The sequence below is a fragment of the Arachis ipaensis genome, chromosome B9 (genome assembly GCF_059453495.1).
Source record: "Arachis ipaensis isolate K30076 ecotype BB chromosome B9, ASM5945349v1, whole genome shotgun sequence".
NCBI classification, from domain to species: domain Eukaryota; kingdom Viridiplantae; phylum Streptophyta; class Magnoliopsida; order Fabales; family Fabaceae; genus Arachis; species Arachis ipaensis.
The window spans coordinates 8,663,650-8,689,308 of NC_142444.1; the positions used below are offsets into that span (position 1 = coordinate 8,663,650).

Here is a 25,659-nt window from a genome sequence, read left to right on the forward strand (position 1 = left end):
AAGTCAAGATCAAGGGCTCAAAGTGAAGGAGCTTGATGAGAAGGGATGAGAGAGGTACATGCATGTTAGTTTTGTTTCGGTTTTTCCTCTCTCTTCTCTCTGTCCGAACCGCTACTATTTGTTGGAGAAGATGTTGCTGGCTTGGTTGAACCGGTTTCAACCTTGGAAGCTTCCCCTTCTATAATAAGGGTGGGGCCAAGGGTTGAGATCAAGGAGAGAAAGTGAAAAGCACAGAGTTCTCATAGCTACCCAAGCTTCCTGTTCCTGAGTTCTTCTCCTTCAATGTTGTTCATTTTATTTTCTTTTTCTTAGTGTTGTCTGTCTAGGTCTCATGGTAAAAGGCAAACATGGTGAGGTTTGTAAGAAAAATCCAGTGAGAGGAAAAAGACAGTGATCAATACTAGAGAAAAAGTTAGAGATGTCGTCTCAGAGTTTCTTTGTACATCTGTATGTTGTGTTTCATGATCCTGTAGGGATTCCCTTGCAAGTTGGGTTAGCACTTTGCGATTGAAAGCTTGGTAGGAGTCCAAGTCAAGTTTAGATTTGGGGATTGAATCTGGATTTGTCCCAGGTAGGATTGGGTAGATCCTAGGGAAGAATTGGTTTTTGTAATCTGTTCACTGTTGTGATGGAGACTGGATGTAGGCTGCATTGCACTTAGCAATTGAACTATAATACTTCTGGGTGTGATTCTCTCTTTCTCTTCTACACCTATTTTGTTTCTATTGCGGTTGAGACAAAAATGAAAAATATCTCCTAACCGGTTGCAAGACAAAAAGAAAATGTCTGTTGACTTGTTATGAGACAAAAAGCAGAAATATCTCCTAAAGTTTCTTTAAAAGTCAGAAAGTAATATTCAGTAAAAAAGAGCTAAGATTCAACCCCCATTCTCTTAGCCACTGATTACCATCAATTGGTATCAGAGCTTGGTCTCAAAGAGATCAAGCTTTGCAGCTTGGAGAAAAGATCCTGATGGCGGTTAACAGTGGCTCAAATGTGGTGGCCTATACTCTAACAGAAGGGCAGTCAAGCAACAGACCTCCATTCTTCAATGGAAAGAATTACAGTTACTGGAAAGAAAGAATGAAGATATTTGTTCAATCTGTAGATTACAGACTTTGGAAGATAATCCTGGAAGGTCCACAATTTCCAACCATTACAGGAGCTGATTGTGTGGTTACTCTGAAAGGTGAAGCTGAATGGAATGATGATGATAGAAAAAAAGTAGAACTCAACGCCAAAGCGGTCAACTTGCTCAACTGTGCAGTCAGCTTCGAGGAATACCGATGGGTATCAAGATGCATAACAGCAAAGGAAATATGGGACAAACTTCAAGTTACTCATGAAGGCACAACTCTAGTCAAAAGATCCAGAATAGACATGCTAAACAGAGAATATGAAATATTCTCAATGAAGGAATGAGAGACGATTAATGAAATGTTTGAAAGATTCAACGTTATCATCACTGGCTTGGATGCTATGGGGATTACATATTCCGAATATATGCTTGTGAGGAGAATATTGAGATGTCTCAGTAAAGAGTGGGAAACCAAGGCAATAGTAATAGCTGAGAGCAGTGGCATTGATACTATGACTTATGATGATTTGAGAGGAAATTTACTTGCCTTTGAAAACACATATTTGAAAAAAGATACAAAAAAAGGAATTGCTCTCAAATCTGTTATTGAACCTCTGGATGATGAATCCAGCGATAACTCATCTGAAAATGATTTTGTTTTGTTTGCTAAGAAATTCAGGAAAATGGTGAAACTAAAGGAACGAAACAAAGGAGGCAGCTCAAGGAAGCCAAAGAGGGATTTCAGCAAAGTGATCTGTTACAACTGTAAAGAAGCTGGGTACTTCAAGTCTGATTGTCCAAAACTGAAGAAGGAGGACAAGCCGAAAAGAGGAAAGAAGAAAGGTCTCATGGCATCTTGGGAAGACTTGGAAAATGACACTGAGAAGACGAAGAATCAAAAACCAAATCTCAAACTTGTCTCATGGCCGATCACATAGAGCAGGTAGTATTTTATGATCCTTCCACTAAATACCTTCATCTTATGATTGATCATCTTTCTGAAAAGATTAAATGTTTCCTAAATGAAAAATCAAGATCTTGAGTCTCAAATAGAAATACTAAAAGCTGAAAATGGTTTTCTTAAAGCTAAATTAAGGGAAGCCGAAACTGCTGTTGATCTTGTTGAAGAAAACAAGCGGTTAAAAGCTGAACTTAAGAGCTGTGAATATCATCATTCTGTGACCGCAAATCTAAATTATTTTGAGAAAAATGAGTGGCTGCATAAAGAGGTAAAAAGACTTAAAAGAGGACCTAGCCAACTTTGCTCAAAGTTCTGATAATTTAAATTAACTCTTGGCTAGCCAAAAACCTCTTTATGATAAAGCTGGTTTAGGTTTTCACAAATCTGAAAAATTCATTGAAAAATTTTCTTTTACCAACATGGCATCCTCTTCGGATAACATAAGGTTTCAAAACCAAACAAGCTTTAGAAAAATAGCAACTCAAAAATTTTGTAGATTATACAATCGGAATGGACATTTCCCTATTCAGTGCTTCATAAGTGAAAGGATGATTGGAGATAAAGTTTACAAAATTATTTGTGATTATAATGGCTTGGGACAAAAAAGATGGTTTGACATCAAAGGATCCAAAAAGATTTGGATACCTATACTAGGGTCACTTAAGCTTGTTTTGTAGGTTTGCCTAGCATCCAAGAGAAAGGACAACATGTGGTATATGGATAGTGGGTACTCTAGGCATATGACCGGAAAGTCAACATTCTTCATCAAGCTTGATGAGTATGATGGAGGCTTTGTTACTTTCGGTGACAATAGAAAAGAAAAAATAGTGGCCATAGGTAAAGTGGGTAAGAATTTCTCTTCTTTCATTAATGATGTTTTGCTTATTGATGGATTAAAGCACAACCTACTAAGCATTAGCCAAGTGTGTGATCTTGGTTATTTAGTTATTTTTAGAAAATTGGATTGCTTAGTTATTTGTGAAAAATCCGGAGAAATTTTGTTTAAAACAAAAAGATGTAATAATGTATATGGATTAACTCTAGAGGATTTAAAAGATAAAAAATAACATGTTTTACTTCTCTTGAATCTGAAAAATGGCTTTGGCATAAGAAATTGGGTCATGCAAGCATGTACCAAATTTCTAAGCTTGTTAAGAAAAATTTGGCTAGAGAAATTCCTAATATTAAATTTGATAAGGATATTACTTGTGATGCTTGTCAACTAGGCAAACAAGTAATATCTCCTTTTAAACCAAAAGATAAAATTTCCACTAAAAGACCATTAGAAATGTTGCATATTGATCTTTTTGGTCCAACTAGAACTCAAAGTTTGAGCGGTAAACACTATGGATTGGTGGTGGTGGATAATTACTCTAGATTTGGTTGGGTTCTTTTCTTAGCTTACAAGAATGATGCATTTCATGCTTTTTCTTCTCTTTGTAAAAATATCCAAAATGAAAAAGATTTAAAAATTGCCCACTTGAGAAGTGATCATGGAAATGAGTTTAAAAATCAAAATTTTGAAAAATTTTGTGATGATTTTGGTATTGCTCATAAATTTTCATGTCCTAGGACTCCTCAACAAAATGGGGTAGTTAAAAGAAGGAATAGAAGCCTTCAAAAAATGACTAGGGCAATGCTTTGTGAAAATGATGTACTAAAATTTTTGTGGGCTGAAGCTGTCAACACAGCTTGCTATATTCTTAATAGAATCATCATTAGAAAATGTTTAAAGAAAACTCCATATGAGCCTTGGAAAGGAACCCCACCAAATCTTAAGTATTTCCATATTTTTGGATGCAAATATTTTGTACCTAACAATAAAGAAAATCTTGAAAAATTTGATCCAAAATTCTATGAACAAATGTTTATTGAATACTCCACCACTAGCAAAGCATTTAGGGTTTACCTCAAAGAACATAGAACTATTGAGGAATCCATACATGTGACTTTTTGTGATACTAATTCAATTCCCAGTGCCTTTTTAGATGATGATGCAGGAAGTGAAGCTGATGTGAACCATCAAGCAAGTCAAGAAAAACCCAAAACTGTCCCAAGTGATGAATCTGTCTGTCCAGAAATGTCTCATCAGGATGGAGGAGACATTTCAGTTTTGTCTCCTGAACAAGCCAGAGAATCTAGAACAGAGCTGTCTACTAAAACTCGTCAAGGCAAAAACTTTCCTCAAACTCCACGTGAATGGAAATTCTTGAAGGATTACCCACATGAATTCATCATTCGTGATCCTTCACAAGGCATAACCACAAGATCCTCAAGCAAGAAGCAAACCGAGTAAAGCAATATTGCCTTCTTGTCCCAGTTGGAACCTCTCAATGTGAAGCAAGCTCTTGAAGACCCCTCATGGGTTAAAGCCATGAAGGAAGAGCTAGCACAATTTGAAAAGAATGAGGTTTGGACTCTTATACCAAATCCAAATGGTAAAAAGGTAACCGGTACACAATGGATTTTCAAAAATAAATTGGGTAAGGATGGTACTGTTATTCGTAACAAGGCTAGACTAATGGCCCAAGGTTACGATCAGGAGGAAGGTATAGATTTTGATGAGTCATTTGCCCCGATAGCAAGAATGGAAGCAATTAGGTTGCTTCTTGCCTATGCTGCCTACAAGGACTTTAAAATGTTTCAAATTGATGTCAAATGTGCTTTTCTTAATGGTTTTATAGATACGAAAATATTTGTACCTCAACTCCCCGGTTTTGAAAGCAAAGACTCTCCAAATCATGTTTTTAAACTCTCTAAGGCTCTTTATGGCCTTAGGCAAGCTCCAAGAACTTGGTATGAAAGGCTTAGTGCCTTCTTGTTGAAAAATAAATTTCAAAGGGGTACCACCGATACTACTTTATTTATAAAAGAATCTAATGATGATATCTTGCTTGTTCAAGTTTATGTGGATGACATTGTGTTTGGTTCGGCCAATGAATCCTTGTGTGAAGAGTTTGGAAAACTTATGACAAGTGAGTTTGAAATGAGTTTAATGGGAGAATTGACCTTCTTTCTTGGTCTTCAAATTAAACAAACCCCTAGTGGTATTTTTATTCACCAAGGTAAATATGCCAAAGAGTTAATCAATAAATTTGGTCTTGAAAATTTCAAACCAATGGGAACTCCTATATATCCAAACACAAAACTTGACAAGGATGAAAATGGAAAAGATGTGGATGAAACAAAATATAGAGGAATGATAGGATCCCTCATGTATCTTACATCTTCTAGGCCGGATATTGTTCAAAGTGTGGGAGTATGTTCAAGGTTTCAATCTCACCCAAAAGAATCCAATCTTTCAGCCGTTAAAAGAATAATTAGATACATTAAAGGCACTTGTGATCTTGGCTTGTGGTATCCTAAATCTAATGAATTCTGTGTAGTGGGGTTTTGTGATGCAGATTATGCGGGAGACCGAGTAGATAGAAAAAGCATTTTCGGAATGTCTTGCTTCCTTGGAAGCTCACTAAACATATGGTCAAGCAAGAAGCGAGTCACGGTTGCTCTGTCCACGGCTGAAGCTGAATATATATCTGCCGTTGCATGTTGCTCACAATTAATTTGGTTGAAAACTCAATTGGAAGATAACAAATTGAAAATCAATAGTATACCTTTGTTTTGTGACAACATGAGTGCAATAAACATTTCAAAAAATCCTGTACTGCACTCTAGAACCAAGCACATTGAGGTTTGATATCACTTCATTAGGGAACATGTGAAAAAGGGTACTGTTGATATCTAATTTGTAAAATCTGAAGAGCAACTTGTTGACATTTTCACTAAACCACTGTGTGAAGATAGATTTTGTTCATTAAGGAACAATTTGGAGATGATGGATTTAAGTCTTGTTGAAAAAATGTGATTTTTATGCCTCTGTTTATTTTTGTCTCGTAGGCAGCAGGGAGACAAATCTGGGTACATGATGAACAAGTCATTAAACAGGGGGAGACTGAACTTTGATACCTTGGACTCAAGTCCATTCAACCTCCTTTGAGCCCATTCCATGATATTGGCTCATTTTTTTTGGCATCATGTTTTTATTTGTTTAAATAATTTATTTTTTTGAGAAGATTTTCACATCATATCTTCAAAAAGGGAGTTTTTGTCAAATCAAATCTTTTTGCTATATCTTCTCCCACTTTTCAAGAAAAAAGTCTTTTTAGTTACTTCTTTTTTATTTTTAAATTTCTTACTAAAAACTGTTTTCATTAATGCTGATTGGTTTAAATGAGATTTTCCCCACTAAGTATTTATGATGGTGTAACCTCTCTCCACCTTCCATTCTCTTCGGCCCTCTCTTCAACTTCTCCCTCTCCATTTCATTCTCTTCATCATGAGAAAGAAACTTGCCACTCACCGAAGCACCCGAACCCCCATAACCCAAAATCCTCCATCATCCAAAGGTCCACAATCCCATACACACATACGCATTCATTCTCATTCAACCTCTTCACCCTCTTCTTACTCCACGGACTGCATGGCAAGGAAAGGAATCCATGCGAGGGCTTCAACAGGGCAGGAAGCAGCATCATCAAAGAGAAGTTCAAAGGGAAAAGAGCAAGTACTCAAAGAAGAAGAAGACACACCACCTCCATCTCCACGTCCGTCACCACCACCACGTCGTTCTACCCCTCATCCTTCAGGACGGTCAGCCCCCACTCAACGTTCAAAGAAGCCTATCCTTCATGACACCAGAGAACCATCCAATCTTGATTCTTTGGACTTAAAAAATAAATATGGTAAAAGCCACTCTCACTTTGATCCTTCCCGCTTTATATCTTGTGCGGTTTTTGAGTTTCACTCCTAAGTGTTGGTAAATCATCATCTCTGTGCCTCTGATGTGGTTAATCTTGAACACCTTTCTGAAAAAGGCATTGATTTTACTGCATATTTTGATGATCTGAAATGGACTCCTATTTTCAAAATTCGAAAACCAGTTTACTCAAACTTGGTACGTGAATTCTATGCTAACATGATGTTTCATGATGGTGCACAACATTCATATGTCAAAAAGGTTCATCTCACTTTGAATCGTGATACTGTAAGTACTGCTTTAAGGTACCAAGATGAAGGGGGCAGGGCATACATGTCTGGTAAATGGGATAACCATGCTGGGGTTTTATTTTAAGTTGCTCTGACTCGGGTGTGTGAAAAATTTTCTGCTCTTGATGGCACTAATCTAACCCATAAGGCTCTCGGTCCTGTGCGAGCCTTACTATACCGAATCATCACTCATGTTTTGATGCCTCAAAGTGGTTCTTACCAGAGGATTACTGTTTGTGATACCATTGTGCTGTTTGCAATTCTAAACTCTGCTTCTATTTCATTTTGCTTATCTTATGATCAGACACATGTGGGACTGTGTCCGTAGTGATAAGAAATCCAATCTGCCATATGGTATGTTTCTGACATGTATCTTTGAGTATTTTAATGTGGATCTCAGCAATGAGCCAGTTGAGAACAGGGTCTCTGTAATCAAAGGCGGGGGAGTTCCCGATTCTGCAAAAGGGAAAAAGACTAAGAGCTCCAAGGCATCTGTATTTACTAAAAGTGAAGATGAAAGTCTTCCTCCCGATTCTTCTGACAAGTCTCGATTCTCAGAAACTATAAAAGATGTCCTTACAAAGTTCTCTAATATGTCCAGCATGATGGTCAGTTCCTATAAAGAGGCGCGAAAGCAAGCCTTTGAGAATGAGAAAGCCTGGACCAAATGTCGTGAAAGGATCAATCTGCTTGTTAAGAGTTTGGAGACTACTAATAAGGACATGGCTCATTCTGAAGGAGAACAAGATTTTCTTGATTCTGATATCAATATTTCTGATGTCTAGAAATTTGATCTCTGCTGCTTATGCCTATGGACATAATTTATTTTGTTGCTTTTGGACTTAGTTTCTTTTGAACTGTTTCATTTTGGGATGACTATACTTAATCACTTTAATACTTTGTTTATGTTTTAATATTTATGTTATGAATTGCATTGCTGTTTCATCTATTTTGCAGGTTTCCTCCTTGATGACAAAAAAGAGAGGAAAGGGCTGGATGAATTGAAATTAAGATTAGGGCTGCTGGCTGATTACTCTAATTATTTTAATTATTTGTGCTCTGATTGCTCTAATTTATTGTGTTCTGTTTTGTTGGCTTTGCTCTGATTCATCATGTTTGCTCTAAATTATTATTGCTCTGTTTTGAAGGCTGGCCAGTTGTTTTGTTTGATATGTACTCTGAATGTACTCTGTCCTACTCTGTTTCATATTTTGCAAGTGCAATTTTTTCTGTGAGCAGTATGTTATTAGAAGGATAACAACTTGAAGCCTTGATTATGTTTATAAAAATATATTAGCTCAAAACCAGGCTTTTACTTGATAAATATGGTTTTGCTTCTTAAGGTTCCATGTTTTGAAAATATAATTTTTTTTTTGGAACTGTTTAAACATGTTTACAGGTATTGCTTCCATAAATTGATGGATAATGAGGCATACATTAAGGGGGAGCAATTTGATCAATTGAAAGGGGGAGGATTCGGCCAAATCTTCAAAGGAGTTGTCTAATCCTAATCCTTTTCAATTCATTTTTAATAATGTTTGTCATCAAGGGGGAGATTGTTGAATTTGAAAAACTTGAATTATTATGATGATCAAATATTATTAAAAATATTAATTAAAAAATTGTTATTTCAATATTTGCTTCCAATTGTTTGTATGATGAGTTTGTTAGTGTGCAGATTTTGATTATTGGGCCAAAGTCACATGAGCCCAAATTGATAAATGAATTAATTTGCTTGGTGCCAAATTGGATCATTCAAGTTACTGAGACTTGAATTGGAGATAAGCCCAAATCTCAAGCCCATTTTGATAAAACAAAATGATGGAGAAAATGACCCAAGGAAGCCATACGTTAAACACAAAACAAAAGGGGTCCAATTTGATGATGCACTCTTCAGTTACCCACTTTCTTTTGTTGGTGGAATTCAAATTTTAATTAAATTAAATGTATGCATTGGTTATCGAAACTCAAATTCTAATTTGGTTAAATGCTCGCATAGGTAACCAAAATTCACAATTCAATTTCATTTAATTGTGCATTGAATGTTTTGTTTCTTTTCTTTCTTCTCTCTTTTTCTATTCGGTCACTTTAATCAGAGAAAAGAAGCAAGTAAAAGTTATCAGAAAAAAGTAACAGTGAGGCTAATGGAAGAAGAAAAGGCTAGGTTAATGATGGCCTTTGCAAAAGGAAGATCCGAAGCATGGTGTGGCTAGATCTTTGCCATTAAAGGCAAGATTTTGAAGATGAGCTTCAAGATCTTCCATGCCAAGAAAAGAAAAGATCTGTCTCGGTCAGAGAAGAAGATCGCAGTGGGTAAAGCTCATTTCCATTTTTGTTATTCCAAGATAAAAGGTAGCTACTGGAGCTACGAAGAGGAAGAAGCAAATATGGAAAGGAAGGAGCTGTCAAGGATCAGAGGTTCATCAAGGGTCAGAGTTCTTTCTTGGAGCCAAAGTCAAGATCAAGGGCTCAGAGTGAAGGAGCTTGATGAGAAGGGATGAGAGAGGTACATGCATGTTAGTTTTGTTTCGGTTTTCCCTCTCTCTTCTCTGTGTTCGAACCGCTACTGTTTGTTGGAGAAGATGTTGCTGGCTTGGTTGAACCGGTTTCAACCTTGGAAGCTTCCCCTTCTATAATAAGGGTGAACGGCCAAGGATTGAGATCAAGGAGAGAAAGTGAAAAGCACAGAGTTCTCATAGCTACCCAAGCTTCCTGAGTTCTTCTCCTTCAATGTTGTTCATTTTGTTTTCTTTTTCTTAGTGTTGTCTGTCTAGGTCTCATGGTAAAAGGCAAACATGATGAGGTTTGTAAGAAAAAGTCAGTGAGAGAAAAAAGACAGTGATCAATACTAGAGAAAAAGTCATAGATGTCTCAGAGTTTCTTTGTACATCTGTATATTGTGTTTCACGATCCTGTGGGGATTTTCTTGCAAGTTGGGTTAACACTTTGCGGTTGAAAGCTTGGTAAGAGTCCAAGTCAAGTTCAGATTTGGGGATTGAATCTGGATTTGTCTCAGATAGGATTGGGTAGATCCTAGGGAAGAATTGGTGTTTGTAATCTGTTGCTTATAGTGAAATTCCGTCACTGTTGTGATGGAGACTGGATGTAGGCTGCATTGCACTTAGTAGCTGAATCAGGATACTTCTAGGTGTGGTTCTCTCTTTCTCTTCTACTCCTATTCTGTTTCTGTTGCGTTGGAGACAAAATTGAAAAATATCTCCTAACTGGTTGCAAGACAAATAGAAAATATCTCTTGACTTATTATGAGACAAAAAGCAGAAATATCTCTTGAAGTTCCTTTAAAAGTCAGAAAATAATATTCAGCAAAAATGAGCTAAGATTCAACCCCCTTCTCTTAGCTACTGATTACCATCAATAATAAAATTAATTAAATTAAACTAAACTACTTTGTTAAAATTATTTTTACTAGTTATAAAAATTTCGAGACTAAAAAAATAGAAGCGAAGACACAATGCTTTAGTCCAGAAAAGATAATTAAAATAAAACATTGTTATTGCCCTGTCTTTCAATAGTATAGTCATGTTTAGGCCCAGTCCAATTGCATATTATATATAAATATTGTTTTTTATTTTTTAAATTAAAATTAATTAACCAACTTAATCTATTCACAAGCTTAATAATGATCTTATTTTTCCAGTAATAACTACTGTTTTATATTGTATGTCTTTGTAAATGACAGAATTTATTTTTTTCACAAGACACTTGGTACTTGTTGGATCATCAATATTTTTTTAATAAATTGTCCAGAGAGAAGTCCATATTGATTTTACAATGTAGAACTCGCCATATATGAAACCATCCAATGGTTAAAATCGGATATTGGTGGAGGTGTAGGTAGAGGCGGCATAGGCGTAGGATCAAGTGGACGACCTAGAAACATTTTATTTAGCTGTGAAGGAGAAAGAGGAGGAGGAGAGCGACGACGAGGAGAAGAAGAAGGAGGAGGAGGATTAATACGACGACGTTTAGGACGCTTTTCACTGAGAAAATAACCAAGTGAATAAGTAGTATATTCATCCTTTTTAGCTTTAGGTAGCTCAGAAGGCATAGTCCATTGAAAATCCTTGGAATGGTAACCACTATAACTACCTGTTGAATTTTCTAATTCATAAAATGTAATATTATGTGCTGAAATTATTTTCTCTAATGAATAAATAAGACAATAAAAAAAAAAATAAGAAAGTTAAGATTGTAGCAATGTTTAAAAAAATTATACCTAATGTTAAAGAATAAAGTTGCTTCCAAAATAATTAAACATACAAGAACATAAAAATGGGAATTTTATTATGCAGGAAGGATTAATAAATGAAGGGAAAATACATAATTGGATAATAATAATAATAATATGCATGTGAAGTTAAAATCGTTTAAATTATCTTATAAGAAGTTATTTAATTATTTTCTTTATTATTCATTTTTTAATTACTAAATTTTCAATTAAAAATTATTTTGTTCGATAGGAGGTACCAATTTAGATTACGAATACCCTATATTATCATAAATAAAAGTATTTTTTGATAAATAATATGATTTCCAATCATGAGCAAATTGAGAAAGTATTATGCTGAGAAGGAATTAAAACTATATATGTGTAATTATATATATAATATAAGGAAATATTAACATATAATTTTATTTTTTGAATTGAATATAGATATAAAATATATATTAAAAATAAATTAAATATTATATATATTTATACATAAATATATAATATGACTGATTTAATGGTTAAATTTGTATATGTACATAATATTTTTAATATATATATATATATATATATATATATATATATATGTGCTAATTAATTAAAAAATGAAGATTATATCATGTAGGTGAAATTAAAGAAGCAAGAGAAAACTCACCCTCGGGTAATTCATGAGTCAAGACATGAGAAGATAAGAGAGAAGCAAAAATAAGAAAAGAAAGATAGGCTTTTGAATTAGTCATCATATGACTACTCATCAGCATGCAGGTGCAACTAAAAAGAAAGAAGATAATAATATATATATAGAAAATAGAAAGAATAATGTAAAGGAGGCAATGGAAAAAAGTATAAATTATTTTACCTAACACCCTTATATATATATACAGGTTCAGAATATTTAATAAAATAAAATTATAAATGGTAGCTACATACAAGGGATCATAATGCAAAGATGCATGCTCCCTTAACCAATATAAAAAGCCAAGAGTTAAGTATACATATATACTAGAAGAATATATAATATTTTTTTTCTTTTATTAGTATTAGAATTTAGAAGAATATATAACTGTAACAATAAAGCTTTTGAATTGTGTGCAAATCAAAATCAGTCTATGGCATAATAATTGAGAACTATTAGTAATTTCACATTGTGATATCTAATTTGTAAACTTCTTTCTTTCAATCTTTTATGATTGTTACATTTATTTTGATACATAAATGGAATTTATTCATTGTAAAAAAAAAAGAATACTGTACAAAGCTTTTTGAAAGATATGGAAAAAATTAAAATTTACATTCTCTTCATAATTTTATTAACTTTATTATTTTATTACCCACCATAAAATTTACATTCTCTTCATAATTTTATTACCCACCATAATTTTTTATTAATTTTATTATCACTTTTTAACATTTTTTTTAAATGAAATTAAATTCAATCCTTACATCGCATGGGGAAAAACCCTTAATTAATATAATGGCCCTCAAAGCATAAAAAATGTGAGCACTGTTGGATGTCCTGAAATGCTACACGGCAATATATAATAACATTTTCTTTTATATTTTATTGTTTTTATTTGACATTGGCTTTTGAAAAATGAAACAAATTCACAATACTTATTGGCATGGTCCAATCTCGAATGAATATATATTTTGAGTAAATGACCATTTGTACCCACGAAAGATATAAACGCTGATAAATGTAACCATAGAAAAAGGAAACTCACCTTGTAACCATGGAAGATGACCTCCGTGTGTCAGAAATACCCTGACGTTGGTTACGTACTTGGTCCGTTAATATCCGAACCTACGTAACAACAAAACAACTCCAAACCTATCTACGTGTAACCCATTTTTTTTATTAAGAAATAGAAAAAAACTCTTACACCCTCTCTGTGCCCTAGCAGAGCTCCATTGTTGTCACCACTGCCATTCCAAATCGAAGAAGAAGATCAGAGCACCTCCATTCTGCAACAGAGACATTTCTCCAATTTAATCAAGTCATTGCTTCACTACCCGTAGCCCACCATTGTTGTATGCATCTCGTTGTCTACTATCTATAGCCCACCATCGTTACTCCACAGAGAACAGAGGTATGCCATTACCAGTTTTTCCATCTTAGAATGTTTTCAGAATTTTTGGGTTAGGGTTAGATTTTCAATTGCTATGTTGTTGTCTGTAATTATATAGGATGGTACCTTAAATCTATACTGTATTGGTTGTAGGGATGGCCACTGTACATATTACTCTGTGTATTAATCATAGGGGGAGATTTGAGCGAGGTCCATGTGGGAAGCTTGGATATGTTGGTGGGAAAGTAACAGAGATTGAGAGGGTTAATGTGGATACTCTCAATGGATTTTTCATAAATGATTTGCTAAGGGACATTGGATATACATCCATTACTGATTTTTATTGACTAGAACCTGGTAAGGAGCTTGATAATGGGTTGAAATTGTTAAGGGTTGATATGGACATAGTTAAGTTGTATGAGGCTGCTGTGAAGAATGGTAACAGAATTTACTTATACATGGAGCACCCTGTAAATGATCCTGTTATTGTTGAAGAGAATATCACTCCATCAAAGATGAGATTGAAGACTTTTGCTAAGAGAAATCCAACTCCAAAGAAGACTCCAACAAGAAGACTTATGGATGGTGAGGTCCAGAATAGGAAAGAGGTCCATGAAGCAAGCAGCCAGATTGAGGTTGAGTCCTAAAAGGAGGATGTTGTTAATGTGGCCCAAGAAATATCTCCAACAAAACAGATGTCTCAACCTCCCACAACACCTGTGCAACCAGATGAGGCACCTTCCAATCGATCACAGCCTTCACAAAATCCCATTGAACAAGAGTAGCAACCAATACATACTGCTGGTTCAACATCTCCAAGTGCAGTTTTGTCTCATTATCTAGTGAGAACGAGGCCCAAGCAGCTGAACAAGTAACCCAATACATTCCACAGCCATAATAGAAACCCACTTTCACAATCAAATCCTGAATCAGACTCAGTCCCACCATCTGATACTAACAGTACTCCTCAAAATAATTAGACCAACACAGATGAGCAGGTTGAGGGAAGACCTAAGGTGAGCAAGAGAAGATCAGCAAAAAGGCCTTCCCCAACTAGACAATCCTTCATACCCAATCCTGATCCTAACAAGCCTCCATCCATCTATGTGCCTATTGAGTCAGAAGAATTTTCGGATGAAAATGCTGGATACCATTATTATGAATCCGAAGAATTGAGAAGCATAGCAAGTGATGAAGATGCTGCAGCCTCCTGTCTTTCCTCAAAGCAATGCTGATGCTCCTGTTAGCCAAGTCTGGTTGGAGTTAGGGATGGAGTTTGAAACTCTGAGCCATTTCAAGAAGGCAGTTTGAAAGTTTAACATCAACATTGGAAGGAGCATATTCTTTTCTCGATGTGACTCAACTAGAAGCAAAGCAATTTGCTATGATGAGGAATGCCCGTGGCAAATATATTGTGCTAAGAAGTCATTTCCCTTGAGTTATCAGGTCAAGACGTTTGTCAATAAACACACTTACAGCAGAGATAACCATTGTAAGTCAGCTAACAGAAAATGGGTTGTAGATGAATTAGAAGAGAGAATAAGAGTCCAACCAAATCTGACAGTAAGGGAGGCTGACCAATTCTTCAGAAATGAGTATGATGTGCTGATTAATGAAAAAAAAATCTATAGAGCGATGGACAAAGCAAAGGAGAGGACAGAGGGTTATCTCATTAATCTTCCAGGACCTATTTAGTCAAATAAAGCAAATACACATGATTATCTATGCCATCTAATTAATCATTCATGACTACTCCTATCAAATATAACAAACTGAATTGGTTCAAACTAGTTTGTCATTCTTAACAACAAACAATGCTCATAAACAACAATCTCCAGATTACATTAATCCTATATTTTCATCACTAAATACAAATTACAAGTTAAACAAAACACAGCCACCAATGCTATAGTTACAAGCAACACTCTACTTGTTCTAACTTCGCCCTTGAGTTTTTTCATTTTGCTTGCAATCATGGAGAAGCTTTCTTGATTCTCCCTTTTAACTGCAGTGATTGTCAACCCATCTTCACATATTGCATAAGAATGCTCTGTATTTCTTTTAGCTAATGATCTTGCAAGACCTTCCCAACCTTCTCCGATCTCATCCACCCACATAAAGTATTTGCAGTCTCTTGTCTGAAAAATCAAAATACCAATGCCCATCCAACTGTCAATGAAAATAAAAAAATGGAACCTTCACAAAAAAAAAAAAAGAAAGATGCTAAGCCATTACCTTCTAGAAAGGATATCGGATGAACCATCTATTTGGGTTTGTTACCGTCCCAGATTCCATTAACGCAACCTCCAGTCCACAGAAGCATCTCCCATCAAGCTTCTTTTCCTTCTTCTTCCTCGAACTCGAAATATTGCTGCAACTTACATTACTTATAGCAGAGTTACATCTGCGCAGAGACATGGCCAGGGTTAGAGGGTTTTTCTTTGTCAGTGTTCGTGTTTGAGGAAGAAACAAAAATGAAATGGTTTCAATTTCTGGGTTAGGATAAACATTGGAGAAGAAAGGAACAAGAAAGGCATGCTAGGGTTTCAGTTTTTGTAGAGGTATACGTTGGATTACACGTAGATAGGTTTGGAGTGGTTTTGTTGCCACGTAGGTTCGGATATTAACGGACCAAGTGCGTAACCAATGTCATGGTATTTCTGGCACATGAAGGTCATCTTCCCTAGTTACAAGGTGAGTTTCCTTCTTCTATGGTTACATTTGTCAGCATTTATATCTTTCGTGGGTACAAATGGTCATTTACTCTATATATTTTTTACGGCCTTTCTAATTTTTTTATTAACACCTTTTTAAGGTTTGTATTGAAGATACTGTTGCTTTGAAAATTAAAAAAAAAAGTTTATTGTGACAATTTTTTAAGGTTTGTATATTGGATTTTCTTTTGTTTTTTTCTTTAAATTTGACTTCCCCCCTTATCAAAACTATTCAAAGAGACTCGGCTCTGTGGCAGAAATTTTGTACCGATGATTTATTTGTTCGCCTTATATAGTTACACCCCATGTTTAATTCCCAGTTATAGTTGGGTATGATAAAACTTGTATTGTGTATGGAGTTAATAGTCAAAATCGTCCTTGAAAGATACTCTGATCTCCATTTTTGTCCCTGAAAGATAAAATTAATCGAATTCGTCCCCAAAAGATAACCAACCTAGTTATGTTTGTCCTTCCATCATCTCTTTGGTTGAGATGATAAATGTTCGCTGACGTATCCTGTTAGCTGCCAGTGTGGCAGACGCCAAGTAATACCCTCTTATTGCTAACAAGATAAGTCTTTTAGAACAATTCAAATTAGTCCATAGATAGATGAACCCTAATTCCCAAAAGCTAGAGCAAACAACCAATAAGTCCAATTAAAACTTTCTAGCTTCTAAGCAACGATAAAATATCATTTTGCATAACAATATTATCATGGCTCCAAGTGCTAGTTTGTAACGAAGCTATGTGCAAAGAAAACTGTATATCCATGAACAAAGACGTTTAAAAGAGAAAAGCAAGTGATCAGACTTAATGATTTCTGGCCGTCACCAATTTAACACGGTCACCCCTGAAAATAGAGAATGGAAATGTTTGCAAGGTCCCTCTCAAATTATTCAAATTCATAATATCTCCGCAAGTAGATACTATTAGGTAATATTTAACCAGAACAAAAACATCACAGTACCCATTTTCAACAAATAAAATAATAGCTTGTAACGTTGCGGAAAACCCAGCAAGCTTGTGTTCATCCCCATACCTGGAACAAAAGGAACACGGTGCAAAATAATAAATAGAGGAACGGATGGGGAAATGAAGCTTAAGGGAGAAATTCTATGTAAATCATTATAGATCTGAGCACGACAAAAATTTACATGGAATCAAATTCGTGGGGACATTTAAGGGGCGCAGGCCCTGCTACTCCAACACGGGGTGATGGTGATGGATTTGGGGAGGTGGGGGAGGGAAGAGTACACAATGAGGATAGAGAGGTGGATGGAGGTTCAGAAGAGCGCACGAATCTATGAGCTCGGGTCCTTGCCGTCATTCCTTCTGGTGTTCGCGGGACATGTGGTGCCCATCCAGCACCGGTGTAACCAGCATGGATTGGGAGGTGATAACGTTAAGGGAAGCTGCTAGGACCTCTACGCTGGCCTGGTGAGCCTCCTGCATTGGTCTGGCAGCGGGAAGCCGTGGACCCGATGAGCCTCCTGCATTGGGAATTAAGGTTCATCTATTTGGGGACTAATTTGAATTATTCTAAAAGACTTATTTTGTCAGCAACAAAAGGATATTACTTGGCGTCTGCCACGTTGGCAGATAACGGGATACGTCAGTGAACGTTTGCCATCTCAACAAAAAAAATGACGGAAAGACGAACTTGATCAGGTTGGTTATCTTTTGGGGACGAATTCAATTAATTTTATCTTTTGGGAACAAAATGGAGATCGGGATATCTTTTAGGGACAATTTTGACTATTAACTCATTGTGTGTGAGTGTGAGTGAGAAATGTCTAAGATTAAGAGTTGCCTAATCCATCGACAAAAAAAAAGTTGTCTATTTTGTTTTTTTTTTTTTCATATTATCATCTCTTTAAGTTTTAACGTAAATTGGTTATAGGATCATAACGAAATAACTTTTTAAATTTTAAACTCTACATTTTAAACCCTGAATCATAACAAGAGCAAAAATAGACCGAGTCGAATTGAACGTTACTGTAGACAAACTTAACTCAATCATATATATTATAAATATATAGCCCAATCCTAATTTTGTTATCTATTATAGTTTTTTAAGATTCGAGTTTGACTTATTTAAAAACCCAAAAACTAACGAGTCTATTTAAAAAATATATTTCGCAAAATTATAATTTACAACAATAAACTAGTGACTCAGTTCTTTGCTGAATTAATTATTAGTTCGATTCTAATAACTATGAATGAATATTAAGATTTTCACACATTAAGCCCATCATAATTCTATATATTTTTCCTTGGCTTATTTTCCCAGGCCATCTCTATTTTCTTTTTGATTTGTTTATGCAAAAAAAAAAAAAAAAAAACTAATTCTATGGTGTTTAATTTGTCTAACTTATTTTTTTATGAAAAAAATTAAATGTTCAAAATTTATTAAATATTATTCATTTATCTTTTCGATAAATTAGGCACCATATTAAAAGTACAATAGTAATTATCATGCAAAAAATCCTCACTATTATCGATTGTTTTCTCTATTTTTTTTTCTGTTTTTTTTTTTCGCTAGTGTTATCGATTTTGCTGGTTGTTGTCGTTACTTTACCTCTTTTCTTTGTTGAACGGTGTTACCATTCGAGTCTATACGTTATCTAATATTTTTTTGTTTCCCACGACATTCTCGATCTGACGGACAATTAATTTGTAGCGAATCTCAACTCTATTTAAGGGTTTTTGTTACTGGATAATGGATTGTTGCATACACAAGTCAAAATTCAAATTTCTAACACTTCCTTAAGTAGACAAATAAGTTAATAATTTGATTAACCTAAATTGGTTTATCTAATATTTTAATAAGAAGACATCTTCAGCAATCTCCTAACTAAAACAATGTTTAAATAATTTTTAAAAAATTAATGTTAATATACTATCAATATAAAGTAATTTTACAGATGTATTCAATTACAATATCACCTCAATAAAAAGTCTTTTTATAATGATCGTATGAATAATAATTAAAAAGAACGGATGTTAATATGTTATACTATAAGTGTACTAAAATTAAACTAAAAAATGTTTAAAATGTAACTCAAACATAAGCATAAAAGTTTATTGAACTATTGATTAACTTAGTAGTGCTACTAAACAGAACATCTTTGATCGTTCGAGTAAAATGTTAATCCTAATAAAGAGAAAAAGATGAATCGATTCCTAATTTTTGGGCCTGCGGATATTTAAGTCTCTGAGAATTTAAAAATACATTCAAGTTTCTAACTTCTTCAAAATCTAGACATATCGATTCCTGGGTTTAATTTATCCCATTTTAAAAATTCTCTTACGTGTGCATCCGTATCAACCAGGTCAATATAACAGGAGTTACGTTTAATTTTTTCGTTAAATTTAACATATCCAAGTGAATATAAAAGATCTATATGTCCAAATTTTAAAAAAATCAAATATTTAAATGTGTTCTTAAATCTTTAAAAATTTAAATGTTTACGGATCAAAAAGCTAATGATCTATTTATCCATTTTTCGCTAATAAATAAGTGAAAGCACATCTTACTCATGATGATGGGAAGGCATAGACGGAGGCCTTGTCAAAGCTGGCAAAGCCTTGGGTTGAGGTACCCATGGAAATAATGGATATAGTGGACGGGGACGGAGGCGGTGTCGGCGGATGGCATTGGGAGCACCACCGCGATGCCGACGGCGGAGAGGACGAGGAGCATGAACATGATTTGCGCTAGGATAATATCTAAGTGAATGCATGAGTAGTATTATTGTAATTCGTTTTAATATTAGGAATCTGCCGTTAAAAGTCATGGAGCCAGCATTTGTTGAACCTTTTAATTTATCAAGCACTATATTATTATGTGTTTCAATTTTTTTTTCTAATAGATAAAATAAAAATAAAGAAGAAAAAGTGTTACGATTGTAGCTGTTGTTAAAATAAAAACTTTTTAATTGATTTTTAAAAAATAAAGTTTTTTCCAAGATAAGAAAAAAGGCATATGATCATGAAAAATATATGATTTAGGAGAATTTAGAAAGTAGAGTAAACTCACCTTCGGACTGTTCATCACTAAAGACTTGACAAGATAAGAGAAAAGCAAGAAAAACTAAATAAAAATGAGCATTTGGGTTAGTCATATGCTCAATCATTGGCCAGACAAATTAGAAAAGAAGAAAAAGAAAACAAAAATTAAAGATACAAAAGAAAAAATTGTATGAAATGTAGTGATCGGATACCCTTATATATATATATATATATATATATATATAAAATAATAACAATATAAATGCATGGTAGCTACATTAAAGGGATCATAATGCAAAGATGCATACTTTCTTGGCCAATATAAAAAGCCAAGAGTTAAGTGTATATAAGTATGTATTAGAAGAAATTTATTAGGTTAATTTTCTTATCATTGATATTACGTAAAAAAAAATTATTTGACTATCATTTTTAGTTATCAATTCAATTTTTTAATTTAATATTCTAATAATATATTTTAATTTATATTTTTAAATATTAATGACTAATTAATGACAAAAATAATACATTTTGATAATTTATTAATATTTTTTTTACATAAATATATATGACAGGTGAAATTTTAGTGAAAAGTGATTTTTTTTAATTGAATCTAGTTATGAGAAATGATTAATCATGTATTAATATTTTTATTTTGGTGATGCTACATGTGTAAGCGTTTTTATAAATAATTTTAATTAAATTGGCACTAGTCCAGCGAGAAAAAAAAAACACACATACGTTATCACTTCTCCTTTTTCATGTTTTCTGCCGTACATAAATTTTAGTTACAAAATAAAAAAAAAAAGAAAAGTATGAGAAGACAATGTATGTTTTATACAATATATACAATGGAGTTAATTTGAAATTAAAATTAAATTATAAGCAACTAATTAATTTTAAATAGTTTTCAATTTAAAATTTAAATCAAATATTAAGATTACTGTCGATTTTGGAAACAATTAAACTACCTCCCTCTCTCACCTCTCTCTCAATACGGTTTGTCAATGTTTTATGCCTTTTCATGGAGTCTCGCCAGTACACTAACGCCACGTTCACCAGCCGCCATCGAAAATCGCGCCGACACTGTTCCGACTGACGCCGTTGCCGCACAGGCCACCGCTAAGGGAGGACGCACATATTGTGTGGGTCGAACTAACGGCACCGTAGCAATCCGGACGTCCAGCGCCTCCGTCGCATCCGGTGTGTGCCTTCTTCCCAACACCGTCCTCACCTCCTCCGATGCACCTTCGCTTTCTCCCATTCCTTTCAAGTCTCTTCTCACCAATGATACCACCATGTTGTTCTTCTTCTTCTTCGGATCCAAGCATGGTTAGCTTCTTTCATGATTTGAGCCCTATACTTTACAACAGTGCTGCTTTTGTCATGACTAGTCTTTCAAAATTATTTTTCACCAATCACCACAATAATAGTTTCTTCTGTTTATTCATCTTCTTCTTCTATTTTAATGGTCAATTTAGGATGGTCATTTTAATAGGTATGCGGATGGTTATTTTATTTTTATGTAGATGATTATTTTGATTAGATTGAGTTTTGTTATATATAATTAAAATATGTTAGATGTTCAATTTATTAGGTATGTGGATGATTATTTTTATCCTTAAGTGGATGGTTATTTTTATTAAGAGTGAGTGGCGTGTGGCAAGTCAAGTAGCGATGGTGAAATGAGATGATTATTGATGAAGGTGAGGTAGCCGCTGGTTGAAAAAGAAGAGTATTGGAGGATTTCAGATGATTATTTTTTTGAAATAACTAACTGAATTTTTTAAAAATTTGAAATTTGAAATTAGAGAATTTGAAATTTGAAATTTGTTGTGAAATAATTGAATAAGAGTTTTTAAATTTATTATTTAGTGGATAATTTTTATTTTTAACTCATATTGGGCTAAATAAGCAGCTCATTGTACACATTGTATAAATACCCTATTGACTTCCTAGTGGAACTCTAAAAAAAATTATTGATATAACACAAAAATTTTGTAACCCCTTAATTGTAGCTCCTTTTTTTTGCTTTGATTTGGCAATGCTCTTTTTGTCTTTCTTCGTGATTTTTTATCGTGGTTTTCATTTTCTTCTTTCTTCTTCTTTGATTGACATGAACAAAGCAAGAAAGAGAGGATAGAGAAAAGAGAAATGTTGGCTTTTGGTGAAAGCTTTAATCAAAATGAATTTGGAGTTCAAGTGATGGTGGGAAGTGTAGGTTACCACATGAACTTTGAAGAACTTGGGCCAACTCTTTCTTTTCTTTTATTTGGATCCAAGATTTGTGATGGAGCTTAACTTGAGATTTAGACAATTGTTCTTTGGGCTAAATTGTTTCATTTTATTTTCTGCACACTTAATTAAATATATTACACAAAATTTACCGAAAAAAAAATATATATTACACAAACAATTGATTAATGACATATAATGTTTGTTCATCACAAAATTAATTTTTCAAACTCAACAATAATTAATGTGATCAAATAAAATATTAAATAATTTAATATTTATATCAATTAAATTAAACCAAAAATTAATTTATTAACGTGTTTAAATAAATTAAATAAAAACACCTTTTTTTTTGTGACTAATAAAAATACTTTTAAAAATATGTTACATCAGCTATATTATTAATTAAAAAAAAAAACCGAGTTTAGTAATATTTAATAGATTTGCTTGACATGGTTGATAAATGAATTAGTTTCCAAAACCGAATCTAGTGTCAAAATTCATTAACATAGTTGCATTATTATTTATCAGCCATTAAAAATGTAAAAACATCGATCCATAGATAACAAAGAGATCAGTTTAAGTGTTTCGTCCGAGTGATTTAAGGTGTTTATGGGTCAGGTAAAAACGAATTTGATGTGATTTAGATTCGACTCGAAATATATATTGGGCTTATTCGTTAGATTCAAACCCGGTCCTAAACCCAATGATATCTACACACTTTTAGGTCACGATTATATCGGGTAAAAATCGGACCGTTAACATTATCTTTTTGTAAGTTAACATGTGAAAATATCCAAATTTCCAATATTCCAACCATTATTTGACATGGTAAAATTTACTTAGAAAAATATAATAAGAACCAACCCTTTCTTAAAATTAAAGCATAACCACAATCAATACTAATATTGTCTAATAACACCAAATATTTAAATCAATACAAATAACACAATATTATGCATTAGCCTAAAGTCTTGTACATTTTAAATATAAAACATCAACTTATAGTCTTACAATGACTAATAACACAAAATATTAAGGTTTACAATACTTAAATTTCACATGAGAATAGCCATCATCCATCACTAATAACACAAAATATTAATTGTATATGATGACCAGGCCACCAGATCGAGTTTGGGTGATCCGAGATATAGTGCAAACCCGACCAAATCTATTTTTGAGACCCTTACCCGACCCTAAACCCAAAATCACACCAAATTAACCTCTAAAAGATTCAGGACCGGACCGAGTCTTCGAGACCGGGCCGGACCATAAACACCCTAGAGTGACCTATTTACTCATTTCCAATAATAATAAAATCTCTAAATAATTATCCTAAATAACCTTATTTATCTTTATTCTCTAAAAATGAACTAGCTAGTTATTATTTCCGCTTAGAATGAAAATCAGTATTAAGCCAGCATTAACACACGACAAGATGACCTTGCTAATTGTTTGCTGCAACAAAAAAACGCTACACAACGCATCCTTCAGAATTCAGATAACAACGCCAGCCAAAAAAAACTTCAAAACTGCATGTAACAACAACTGTACCTTACCAATATAAAAAATAACGGGGACATGCAGAATTTTAACAGCTTGCATCCTTTTTTTTCCGTCAAAAATCTCACTTCATTTTTCTAGATTTCCGATCCCAAAGGCACTGAATTTGAGCTTCTTGCTAATCACCACGACGGTTTTGATATTCAGATGAAGATGGAGGTCGATAGCAATGAGGCGGTGTTAGACCTGGACTTGTTGGAGCTGCCGGAGGTGCCTGCTCCGGTTCTCAAGAGTAACGCCGCTCTTCTGGAGTCTCTCTTCGACCAATGGCTCTCTCTTCCGGAGAGCAATCGACTCATAACGACTTTATTAAACGAAGCAAAATTGAAGAATGAAACACTCAATAATTTGTCTAATTTATCATCAAAAGGTCTTCCACCTCTCTCGCCAAAATGCACGCCATCCCCTACTTCCTTGAATCGCCCCGCGACGCCGAGAACCGACCTCTGTAATAATATGAAGGCTGCTAGCGATGACAATATACGGCAGTTCTACTTTGAACATGGGCGTCCAGCACCACAAGAGATGATTGAAGAATGCAGGTTTAAGATCTACGAATTATTCAATGATTACGGGGAAGAAGCGGGACACCTTATGCACATGAAAGAATTCAAATTTGTTACGAAGGAAGTTTGCGACCTGCCGTCCTTCTTCTCGAAGGTTCTGTTCAGAAAAATCAACAATAATGAAAATCACAACTACCTCACGAAGGATGCTTTCTATGATTATTGGATCAATAAGAACTTGCTGACGTGTGACAAAGCAACTAAAATATACACACTTTTAAAGAAGCCAGAGCTCGATTACCTTACTCATGACGATTTTAATCCGGTGCTATACGAGCTTCTAGAAACTCATCCCGGGCTAGAGTTCTTGAAGAACACACCTGATTTCCAAGAAAGATACGCTGAAACCGTAATATACAAAATATTTTACTACGTGAATAGATCTGGTAACGGTAGAATTACTCTGCGAGAGCTGAAGCGTTATGGCAAAACCTTGATTGATGCAATGGATCAAGTTGACGAAGAAGATGACATTAATAGGGTTTTGAGATTCTTCTCTTATGAACAATTTTACTCTACATACTGCCAGTTTTGGGAGCTGGATTCCGACAACAATTTCTTGATAGAAAAAGAAAGCCTTATCAGATACGGTAACCATGCTCTTACCTATCGGATCGTGGACAGAATATTCACCGAGATTCCAAGAAAATTTACCAGTAAGGTTCAAGGAAGGATGAGTTATGAAGATTTTGTTTATTTCGTAACTGCAGAAGAGGATAAATTAGCTGAACCAAGCCTTGAGTATTGGTTAAAGTGCATTGATCTAGATGGAGATGAAGTTCTAACAAGGCATGAACTGCAATTTTTCTATGAAGAGCAATTGCATCGAATGGAGTGTTTGGGACTTGAACCTATATATTTTGAGGATATATTGTGCATGATGTTTGACATGATTAACCCTAAGAATGAGGGTTATATCACTCTGCGTGACCTCAAAGGTAGTAAAAGCTCTGGACATTTTTTCAATACCCTGTTCAATCTAACTAAATTTCTCAAGGTTAAGGTGTTTTAGGGTCACCATATATATGTAGTTTTTATTATTATTTTAGTTCATTGTTGTTTGATTTCTATACCTATTAAATTTAAGGACGGAGAAGATAGAAGATGTTAAAGTGTATAAGAACCACATTTAAATTAATGATGATAAAGTAGGTGTACAAAAATAAAACACCTACAATCCAATTG

At 34.2% G+C, this 25,659-nt stretch overlaps 1 protein-coding gene and 2 pseudogenes across 1 annotated transcript; all 3 read left to right on the top strand.

Moving 5' to 3' along the window:
- The first annotated feature begins 972 nt into the window (after positions 1–972).
- Positions 973–1,422, top strand: LOC148543667 (uncharacterized). The gene has a single exon (XM_088498627.1). It carries the CDS (start codon positions 973–975, stop codon positions 1,420–1,422), a length of 450 nt encoding a protein of 149 aa, XP_088354753.1.
- A 12,118-nt stretch (positions 1,423–13,540) lies between these two features.
- On the top strand, positions 13,541–14,032 carry LOC110266716 (uncharacterized; annotated as a pseudogene).
- Positions 14,033–24,009: 9,977 nt separating this feature from the next.
- On the top strand, positions 24,010–25,486 carry LOC107614908 (putative serine/threonine protein phosphatase 2A regulatory subunit B''delta pseudogene; annotated as a pseudogene).
- Positions 25,487–25,659: the final 173 nt, after the last annotated feature.

Bases quoted from the DNA above. Each gene is read 5' to 3' on its own strand.
- LOC148543667 (XM_088498627.1), top strand. From the start codon at position 973: ATGGCGGTTAACAGTGGCTCAAATGTGGTGGCCTATACTCTAACAGAA.